Source organism: Pituophis catenifer, unplaced genomic scaffold (genome assembly GCF_029215685.1).
Source record: "Pituophis catenifer annectens isolate HBS135680 unplaced genomic scaffold, rPitCat1.0.hap2 SCAF_16, whole genome shotgun sequence".
Taxonomy (NCBI): domain Eukaryota; kingdom Metazoa; phylum Chordata; class Lepidosauria; order Squamata; family Colubridae; genus Pituophis; species Pituophis catenifer.
In genome coordinates, this window is record NW_027256896.1 from 10,076,595 (window position 1) to 10,087,879 (window position 11,285).

General features: G+C 45.4%; 1 protein-coding gene across 1 annotated transcript in view; it reads left to right on the plus strand.

Annotated features, from left to right (window-relative positions):
• Positions 1-317: 317 nt before the first annotated feature.
• Positions 318-11,285, plus strand: part of LOC139325344 (glucagon receptor-like) — an 18,250-nt gene continuing 7,282 nt past the window's right edge. Inside the window, exons 1-6 of the mRNA XM_070955172.1 lie at positions 318-395; positions 3,270-3,366; positions 5,096-5,203; positions 8,386-8,507; positions 8,914-9,020; positions 11,124-11,280. Of these exons, the coding sequence (XP_070811273.1) occupies positions 318-395; positions 3,270-3,366; positions 5,096-5,203; positions 8,386-8,507; positions 8,914-9,020; positions 11,124-11,280 (669 nt within the window). The remainder of the gene's footprint in view (positions 396-3,269; positions 3,367-5,095; positions 5,204-8,385; positions 8,508-8,913; positions 9,021-11,123; positions 11,281-11,285) is intronic.

Consider the following 11,285-nt stretch of genomic DNA (forward strand, 5'->3'; position numbering starts at 1 on the left):
TCCCGAGTCCCAGAAATGGGGTTTTTGCAGTAATCTTCTCCTGGAATGGGGTGGGAATGGAGATTTTACAGTATCCTTTTCCCTGCCATGCCCACCAAGCCACGCCCACAGAACCAGTAGTAAAAAAAAATTGAATCCCACCACTGGATGAAGTCCACAAGTCTTAAAGTTGCCAAGGTTGGAGACCCCAGGCCTAGTGGGTCAGCTTTGAAACTTTTTAAAGCCAACGCGGCCTTTTTAAAATGTTTTTCTTCTATTTTATTTATTTTAGAGAGAGCATAGTTGGGTGAGTGATTCATACGCCGAAGCTGTGGCTCATGATGAAGGAGGTGCTCTTCTCCCATCGTATAGCAAAACGGATTGGTTTCCTCTTGATGAGCTCTGTCTTTATGGAGGTAAGCAAGTCAGATCAGCAAATAGCAAGAATTTTATTTATTTATTTATTTATTTATTTATTTATTTATTTATGTAATTTATATGCCGCCCTTCTCCCGTAGGACTCAGGGCGGCTTACAAAACGAAACAAAGAATTACATAATCAATTTAAAATCAGTTTAAAATTAAATTAAAATCAATTAAAAATTATTAAAATTATTTGAAGTCACCCCTGCGGATTCAGCCCATTTGGTGAAAAAGCCACGTCTTCAATTCGCGGCGGAAGAAGAGGAGGTCCAGGGCTATCCTGAGGTCGGTGAGCAACCCATTCCAGAGGGTCGGCACTCCCACAGAGAACGCTCTCCCCCTGGGGGCCACCAGCCGACATTGTCTGGCTGACGGCACCCTGAGGAGGCCCGCTCTGTGTGAGCGCACCGGACGGTGGGAGGAAGGCAGGAGATGATCCTACAGATACCCTGGGCCTAACCATGTAGGGCTTTGAAACGAACCTGGAGAGCCACCGGCAGCCAGTGCAGCTCACGCAGGAGAGGTGTCACACGGGAGTACCGAGAAGCCCCCGTAACAACCCGCGCAGCTGCATTCTGGACTAACTGTAATCTCTGGGTGCATCCCAAGGGCAGCCCCATGTAGAGGGCATTACGGTTGGACGTAACAAGGGCATGAGTGACTGTGGCAAGGGCATCCCGATCTAGGAAAGGGCGCAACTGGCGCAGAAGGCGTACCTGTGCGAAGGCCCCCTTGGTCAGGGCCGTCAAATGATCTTTGCCTGGTTCCCGAGGAATTTGTCAAGCACAAAGAATCAGGACCACTGGTCAGGCTGCGCTATAGAAGATTTATTCAAGCCTATACACAGGAATCTGGTCAATTAAAGCTCAACACTAAATTGGCACCAGATAAGGCTCAAAAGAATTCAGGAAAGGTTGGACTTGGATCTCTTGTGGCAACGCAATGACTCCAGACTGATGACACGTTTAACTCTGCCTCCCTCCCCAGCCCTATCTGCTCTTCTCCTACAGAATTCTCCTGGATGCATCAGGATTATCCTGCTCACAATTGACTGAGCTCTTAAGCCTCCTGGAATATGTTGTGAAAGGAGGTAGAATTCAGCTGGGGAGAAGTGAAATTTAATGGTATCTATTGGGCAGAAGGGAGGACACGGTGTCTCAGTGACTAAGACGCTGAGCTTGTCGATCAGAAGGTCGGCAGTTCAGCGGTTCGAATCCCTCGTGCCGCGTAACAGGGTGAGCTCCCGCTCCTTGTCTCAGCTTCTGCCAACCTAGCAGTTTGAAAGTAGGTAAGAAATGCAAGTAGAAAAATAGGGGCTACCTTTGGTGGGAAGGGAACAGCATTCCATGCACCTTTGGCATTTAGTCATGCCGGCCATATGACCACGGAGATGTCTTCGGACAGCTCTGGCTCTCTGGCTTTGAAATGGAGATGAGCATCGCCTCCTAGAGTCAGGAACGGCTAGCACATATGTGCGAGGGGAACCTTTACCTTTATCTTTATTGGACAGAAAGCGTACCTGGGGGTTGGAAGGAGTTTCTTGGATGACTTTTCCAACGGAACTGTTTTTCATTGAAGAAAAATAAGTTGCTCAATAGTACACCTGTAATGTTGTTTAATGGAAAACAACAAGTGTCTAGACTTCATCAGGGCTAGGATCTTGGTCAACGGATTAAAACAAAAGAGACTGAGAGGAGATAAGTCACCTACAGTAATAGGAACCATTTTAGAAGCAAGTGGAGATCTTCCTCCTTAATTCTAAATCCCGGCTGAGGATTTTAGTCCTTCTCCCAAAAGAAGAAAAAAATTGGTCTCCATTCACACATGGTTAAATTGGGGGTGTTGAGTGGGCACCTCCTTCCCCTTGTCTAAGAAACACTGTCTTATCTATCAGTACAGAAATCAGCCTGGAGGCACATCATGGACATGAGTAAAACGAACAGAGTACAGTAGTGGCCAAAATTATGGAAATTTTGGGAATACCTTTTGGGAAAAGTGTATTTTCTAAAACTAACTAATAACACCACTTTTTTGGGGAGTAGTACCATAAAAGTATATATGAATGGAAAGATAATTTAATCAAGAATGTAATGCAATCACTTTTAGGAAGGATTTGCTATTAGAATAGCAGTTACGGTATAAAGAAGAAAAGTGAAACACGTAGAAAAATCGAGATATACAAAAATGATCACCATAGAAAAAAAGAGATATACAAAAATGATCCCCATGTCAGTTAATCCTTAGTTGGGTAACCTTTAGCATGAATTACGGCCTTACCACGTCTTCCCATGGAGTGAACCAAGTCTTTGAGTTCTGCAGCTGTTCTCATGTGAAACCAAGATTGAAGGGTTGCTTCTATTAACTGGGTTTTATTGCTGGGTCACCTCTGACAAACAAGTTTCTTTAGTCGGCTCCATAGATTTTCAATTGAGTTAAGGTCTGGGCTATTCCCAGGCCATTCCAGCAGTGGAATAGGATTATCTTGAAACTCAAAAAAAAAAAAAAAGTGGTGTTATTAGCCATCAAATCTCAAAAATAACACTTTTCCCAAAAGGTTTCCACAATTTTGGCCACTACTGTACATTATATGACATGACCTGTCCTCAATCAAAGGAAGCTAACCATTGAATGGATTGTGACCTATTGGGAAATTCTGGGAGTTGGAGGTCCACAGGACGTAATGTTGCCAAGATTGGAATCCCCCCGCTTTAGAACAAAAATGCCAGTTTCTAGATCTTTGCTCATCGTTGCTCCAGAACACCAGAATCACAGGGATTCCATCCAGAGTGGGTGGAATCTAGATAGGGATAGTTATGCTCTGAATGTTGTGCTTCTGACAAGTCTAACAAAGGTGTCATTTTATGCAGAGTTGCAGTGCGAAGATTCTAGAGAAGACATTTGACCAGTGGTTGAGATATAAAGATGAATGTATGACGAAGATGGCAAATGATCCTTATCCTTCAGGTGAGTGTCTGCGTCTTTGGTGAATTGTTGGTCATAGTAACAATGGTGTCTTGGGGGTAAAATTACAGAATAACAGAGTTGGAAGGCACCTTGGAGGTCTTCCAGTCCAACCCCCTGCTTAGACAGGAAACCTTACACCACTTCAGACAAATGGTTATCCAACCTCTTCTTAAAAACTTCCAGTGTTGGAGCATCCACAACTTCAGGAGGCCAGTTGTTCCACTAGTTAATTGTTCTCACTGTCAGGAAATTCCTCCTTAGTTCTAAATTGCTTCTCTCCTTGATGAGTTTCCACCCGTTGCTTCTTGTCCTGCCCTCACGTGCTTTGGAGAATAGCTTAAAACTTTTCAATAATAAAAAAAAGACATGTTCTTTGCTTGCCCCATCTTCTTGTTCCACTAACCGTTCCTACCATTTATTTATTTATTTATTTTATTAGTTCAATTTATATGCCGCCCTCCTCCGAAGACTCAAGGCGGCTTACAATGCACTTATAGCAATAGCCTTCATTCTTTTGTATATACCTGCTTATTAGGGCTTTTGCCCCCCCCATAAGCGGTGTTTCTACAAAGTCAGCTTATTGCCCCCACAATCCGGGTCCTCATTTTACCTACCTCGGAAGGATGGAAGGGCTGAGTCAACCTTGAGCCTGGTGAGATTTGAACTCGCACTAATTGCAGGCAGCTGGCAGCTAAATGCTACATAACAGCACTTAGTCCACTGTACCACCAAGGCTCTTCATTGACTTCTCCAATGAATTTGCATGTATGACATGGCTAAAGTAAACCAGACTCAGTCTTGTGATTTTGGCTTCTACCCGTGTTTCCCCAAAAATAAGATCGGGTCTTATATTAATTTTTGCTCCAAAAGATGCATTAGGGCTTATTTTCTGGTTAGGTCTTATTTTCAGGGAAATGCGGTACTAAATGCGTCCATCTGGCTGATGAGCTTAACTGGGGCTTATATTACGAGCATCCTGAAAAATCATGTTAGGGCTTATTTTCTGGTTAGGTCTTATTTTCAGGGAAACACAGTAGTGATGTCTCTGTTTTATATGATTCAGCACTTCTCAGTCAGTTGCACAGCCTGTCCATGGTATACAGAAAGAATGAATAGTTGAATGAATAAAGGTAGAGAGTTTCATGGTATCAATACGGTTGACTGTCAATCCTTAGATGCATGTGGGTATTCTAGTCCTATACCAGTGATGGCTAACCTTTTTGCCATCACGTGCCAGGAGGGGGGGGGGCGGGGGAGGTTCGCGCACGTGTCCACAGCCATAATTCTATGTGTTTCACCCTGCACATGCATACACAACCCTAGAGAGGCTCTGGAGGCTGGGGACAGCAAAAAAGTCACTTCCTGTCCTACCGGGAGTTGGGAAATGGGCCGTTTCAGGCCTCTGGAGGGCCTCCGAGGGAGTGGGGAAGGCTGTTTTTGCCCTCCCCAGATGCATAGAGAGGATCTGGAGCCAGAAAGAAAAATGGGCCTTCCCCCCCCCAGGCCCTCTAGAGGCAGGAAACCCTGTTTCCCTACTTCTGGTGGACCCAGAAGGCCCAAAAATCAGCTGGCCGATGCACTCATGCGTGCCAGAGCTGAGCTGGCATGCCCACTGATATGGCTATGCGTGCCACCTGTGGCACGCATGCCATAGGTTCGCCATCACTGTCCTATTCCAAGTTAAATCACGGTCATCCTACCCAACCAATCTTGCCTCTGTGCCTTGCAGGTCTCTTTTGCAACCGGACATTTGATATGTATGCATGCTGGCCGGATGGGAATCCAGGAGCGATTGTCAATGTATCTTGTCCTTTCTATCTACCCTGGTATGAGAAAGGTAAGTAAGGTTGGGATTTTGGAGTGCTTGGAAAGGGGTCAGCAAAGCATCCCAAGTAGATTGCTTCCTAGATACACTGAAGTGGGTTTGTTTCATCTCCTCCTTTTTTAATGGAAAAAACAAGAATGTGAAAATTAAAAATTAAAACTCCATTATTCCAAAACATCCATATTACAAAATGTTCATTCAATCTAACCTTTGTCTAACTGCTCTGCGTTGTTTTGCTCCATGAAAATCTAACCAAACGATATATTAAACTTCGGCATGAAATAGTCTGCCAAACCATCCTAACCTATCTTCTGCCTACTTCTGCTTTAAATCATCACCTGGTATCTTTTGATAGAGTTGGTTGGATCTGGAAAGCACTCAAATTGAACTAACTGATTAAATAATATTTTTTTTAAAAAAAATCTACTGGGTATCAACTCCCAGAATCCCCCAGATATCCCCCAGTGAGAATGCTAGACCGTTTCTGGGCTACTCAGTAAGGCATTCTTTGATAACTTCTCCATCTGGTGGCTATCAGAAGAAAAGCAGATGATTGTAGACTTAATAGAACACAGTGTTTACAGATACAGATAAACAGAGTTGGAAGGGACCTTGTAGGTTATCTAGTCCACCCCCCATCCAAGCAGGAGACCCTACACCATTTCTAACAAATGGCAGTCCAGTCTCTTCTTGAAAGCTTCCAGTGATGAAGCTCCCACAACTTCCGAAGTCAACTTCTGTTCCATGGGTTGATTGCTCTGTCAGAAAGTTTCTCCTTATTTCCAGGTTGAATCTCTCCATGGTCAGTTTACATCCATTATTCCTTGTTTGGCCTTCGGGTGTCTTGGAAAATAGCTTGACCCCCCCTCCTCTCTGTGGCAGCCCCTCAAATATTGGACATGTGTTCTTTATGTTGTGTGAAAACCTTCTTGTGCATATCTGCCAACCAACCCACAAAGTATAGCACTTGGGACCTCTTAAAGATTCTAACCATGTCCCTTTTTGGTCCCACGTTGATCCTCAGGAATAAAATAAAGTTGTATGAAGGACGCTGAGCCTCTCTAGATTCTAAAGCTCTTGAGATGTTTGAACCAGTGGTGGGTTCCTCCCGGTTTGGTCTGGTTTGGCCGAGCTGGTAGCGGTGACGATATGATGTCACCGAACCAGTTCTCCCCCCCGCCCTCCCACTCCCCCACCCCCCACGTTATTCTTACCTTTTATTTGGCCCCACCCCCAATCTATTGCTTCCTCCTGAGTCCCAGCTGATGACTAGAGGGAAAAAAACTGTTTAAACTCTTGCCGAGGGGGTTCAAAGGGCCGTCCTACAGCTGATCAGTGTTAAAAGCAAACAAATGAGTCGGGTCGTAGGTGCGAGGACTGGTCATAAGTGCGAGGACCTTCCAGAAATGACTCTGACCAGCTAGCCACGCCCACCTAGTCACATGACCTCCAAGCCACACCCACAAAATAAGCCACACCCACAGAACCGGTAGTAAAAAAAATTAGAACCCATCCCTGGTTTGAACCTCTTGGTGGGACTCTTCAAAACAGCCTTCTTCTAACCTGAGGTGCCCTTAAAAGTTGGGGGACTTCACTGTCCAAGATTTCCTAACCTTTTTGAGGGTCGATGAAGCACTTGGAGGTTTATCTGTGTCCTCAGGGTCACCCGAGTTAGTGCTCCTGGTTCCTGCGGTCTGCCATTTTTCCCTCTGGAAATCCCTTCCTACTCCCACGCCATTCAAAGGGGGTTCATCCCAAATTGCATAGCTAAAAGTCTGTAAAGATTCTCAGTCATCCAGGTCAGGGTTGTCCCAAAGGGGCTTTTTCAGGCCAGAGACTTCTGGCCACGTGAGTTGTGTGTTCGCACATGCAATCTCTCCCTCTCTTCGTTGCTTCCCACTCTGGCTTCTTGAGAGCCTCATGTGGGAAGATGATGACTAATGCAAAACTCCCTTTTAATGACTCAAAGATTCTGCTTACAGAGCACATTTAATCAGAATGGCTGCAGATTAATCAGTTGCACAGACACCTTAACCCAGTTACCGTATTTTTCGGAGTATAAGACGCATCTTCCCCTCCCCCTCCCCCCGTAAAAGGGGGTGGAAATTTAGATGCATCTTATACAGCGAATGTAGCCCCGCCCACCCACTGGCCCCCACCCTTTGGCCTCTGCCTCCCAGCAATTTACCTCCTTGTAGCAAGCAGCAAGGAGAAACAGCTCATTTCAGCTTCAGCACAGCCTAATTAGCACAAGTTGATTGTCCATGGGATTGGCCTCCTGACTTTCAGCTGTTTTGCTCTCAGCTGTTTTGCCTGGGCCTCTGCTGCTTGCTGCAAGGAGGTAAATTGCTGGGAGCAGGGTTTTTTTTTTTTCTTGTGCTAATCAAGCTATGCTGAAAACGAAAATGAAAGTAAAGCAGGCTGTTTGCTGTTTGCCACAATGAGGCAAAATTGCTGGGAGGCCAAGGCAGATTACTTTTTCTTGTTTTCCTCACCAAAAAATATAGGTGTGTTTTATAGTCTGGAGCGTCTTATACTCTGAAAAATACGGTATATGGTCCAGACAGCCTCTCTCACCCCATCACCCATGTCATGGTAATTGACACTGAATGGGTCTGTGAGGGATGAACTCCTAGAGAGGCCCTATGAAAAAGGGCTTCTCTAGGAACTCCAACTCAAGAACAGAATTGGAAGGGACCTTGTAGGTCATCTAGTTCATCCCCCCCCACCCAAGCAGGAGACCTTACACCATTTCTGACAGATGGCAGTCCAGTCTCTTCTTGAAAGCCTCCAGTGATGAAGCTCCTACAACTTCCGAAGGCAACGTCTGTTCCACTGGTTGATTGTTCTCAATGTCAGAAAATTTCTCCTTATTTCCAGGTTGAATCTCTCCTTGGTCAGTTTCCATCCATTATTCCTTGGCTGGCCTTCAGGTGCTTTGGAGAATAGCTTGACCCCCTCCTCTCTGTGGAGCCCCTCAAATATTGGAAGACTGCTATCCTGTCTCCCCTGGTCCTTCTCTTCACTAGACTAGCCAGGCCCAGTTCCTGCAACTGTTCATCGTATGTTTTAGCCTCCAGTCCCCTAATCATCTCTGTCCTTGACTCCTTCTTTTCTGCCTATATAGGACAAGGGGTGAAAATCAAGGAGACAGATGTAGAATCCTTGCTGATTCTGACTATTTGTGCTTGCAGTTAAACATGGGGTCGTGAGCCGCCAATGTGGGCTTGACGGGAACTGGGTGCTGCTGAACGGGACGGCGTTCTGGCGGGATCATGTCCAGTGTATCGAAGAGATGGAAACCACCACGAAAGAGGTGAGAAACAAAGTCACTTGGAACTGAGTGGCATGTCAGGGTAATGATTTACGAGGGATGCTCGTCAGATATCGAGAGAGGAATAGTTTCAATAGTCCCGAGAAGTGATTGCTTTAGATAACACAATGTATAACTGATGAAAAATGGAGGGTGTTTGATTTCTGATTAGCCATTTCAATTTTACATTGGTAAAAGTATGCATAGGACATAGTTCTTTTCCCCACTACAATGAGTGCTCTGGTTTGTTGTACTTCATGGTGAAAACAGTAAGTTGATTTGCTCTATGCTAAAATGATCCTCTTCCTCTCCCACATCCATGCTGCTACCTCCCCTCCACCCCAAAATGCAATCGGTGGGCTACGGCTCCTTTTTACCAGCTTGATAGACCTCTTTCTTTCTTCTGTAGGAAGCAGCTCATCGCCTGATGGTCAGCTTCAAAGTCCTCTACACAGTGGGCTACTCCCTGTCGCTCCTGGCCCTGACCTTGGCTCTACTCATCCTGACTGTCTTCAGGTAATGCTCCCCACGATCGCTGAGGAAGCTTCCAAGCACCAAATTTGGAGAAGGTTGAGACCACAAGTGCAGTGTAGGTAAAGGTAAAGGTTCCCCTCGCACATATGTGCTAGTCGTTCTTGACTCTAGGGAGCGATGTTCATCTCCATTTCAAAGCCGAAGAGCCAGCGCTGTCCGAAGACATCTCCGTGGTCATGTGGCCAGCATGACAACAACAAAGGCGCACAGAACGTTGTTACCTTCCCACCAAAGATGGTCCCTATTTTTCTACTTGCATTCTTTGTGTGGGGCAAGTAACGGGAGCTCACTCCATTACGCGGCGCTAGGGATTCGAACCGCTGAACTGCCAACCTTTTGATCGACAAGCTCAGCGTCTTAGCCACTGAGGCACCATGTCCCTTTTCTCAACCTTAGCAATTTGAACAATATGTGGATTTCAACTCCCAGAATTCCCTAGCCAGCATAAAGCTGTCTGGAAATGCCTGGGAGTTGAACTCCACACATCTTAAAATTTGCCAAGGTTGTGAAACAGTGAAATAGAATGGGGTCCTTCCTTCACTGTGCATTGATGATGATACCTAGTTTGGTAATGAAATGTCTGCAAGAAACAACCAAGCTCAGAGAAGCATCAAGAACCCCACAGCTACAAATATTCTCTTCTATTAGTAGTTAATACAGGGATTATTTCAACCTTTTTCCTAAAATTAAACTGAAGTTTTCCTTTCTGTATCTTAAATCCATTATTCAGTTTCCAACACTCTGAAATAATGAAGACCAAATCTTGACCTTTGTTCTTTGTGATATCTTTTCAAGAATTAAAAAGATTTAGCTGGCCTATTTTCTTTTAGCCATTTTGCTCAGGGCTAAATATATCCATCTCTTTCTGCCTTTCTTTGTAGCGTTTACTTTTTGACCTTCCTTTTATTCTTGTTGGCGTTGTCTGAATCTGCTCCAGCTTCTCTGAATTCTCCTTAAAATACGGCACCAGGACTGCATACTAACACAAAATAAAATGGAAGAGCTCCTTCTCTTGATTTAGATGCTGACGGAATCATCCTCGTGTCGATCTTTTCAGAGATAATCCTTTGGGTTTCTCTTGAGACTCTTTCATCAAAATATAAGGTTCTTCCAGACCAGGAGTGTTCAACCTCGGCAACTTTAAGACTTGTGGACTTCAACTCCCAGAATTCCCTAGCCAGTGTTGTGGTCCACCGGCAGCATGCAGAGCTGGCAGCAGAGTCAGACAGTGAGGAGGCTGGGGAGGAACATGGGCCAGTCCTGGAGTCTGGGGAAGGCTCGGACGAGGGCTCTGCATCAGAGGCAGAAGCAGAGAGGAGGCCAGGGCCATCTGAGAGTTATGTGCTGCCTCCGGAGCCTCCAGAGTCGGACATCAGCGAGGTAGAGGAACAGGGGGAGCCTGTTTCCAGTGTGCGCATACGCAGAACTGCCAGAAGGCAAGAACAGTTAAGACAAAAGGGGCGACTCAGGAGTAAGGCTTGGAGATGATTGTCCCCTTCCATAAGACATAAAGGAGGAGCAAAGGCATGTGAGCCTTTGCAGGAAGCAACTTTGTTCGTTCTGGTCGCTCCGTTTTGACCCTGTGCTCCGTGTGGCCTTGCAAAGCTAATTGCCAATTAGGTCTTTGGCAGCATGTCACGGGAGATAAAGGCGGGTGCTTATCAGCCTTATCCCGAAGAACTGTGGCAGACTTCTGTCGGACTCTTTACAAACTATTTGTGACTAATTACGGGCTTCAAATGAACATAAGCCATTGAAATAAAAAGAGGGTTTTTGGGACTAATTGTGTGCTTTTTACTGTCTCAGGAAGCTTAGGTCAGAACAGCCAGATTTCCTGGCTGGGGAATTCTGGGAGTTGAAGTCCACAAGTCTTAATTTGTCAAGGTTGGACACCTCTGTTGTAGATCATTCCAAACACATGGCAGCTCAATTCTCCTTGAAAATCCCCCAATAAGAGGAAACTCTTCCTCCAGTTGATTCCACCATATAATGAAGGTTCTCACCATCAAAGACATTTTCTATTCGCTGATTTAATCATTGGCAACTTTGCCTATTGATGATGATCATGTTCCCTTGGTCTTTCAGGAGACTTCGCTGCACTCGGAATTATATTCACGCTAATCTTTTTGCTTCCTTTGGTCTACGGGCCATATCGGTGATTGCGAAGGATGCGTTGCTGGAGAAGATGTGGGGAAGGGAGACCTTTCAGATGTCTGACTGGGAAGACTTATTGAGTCATGAGGTAAG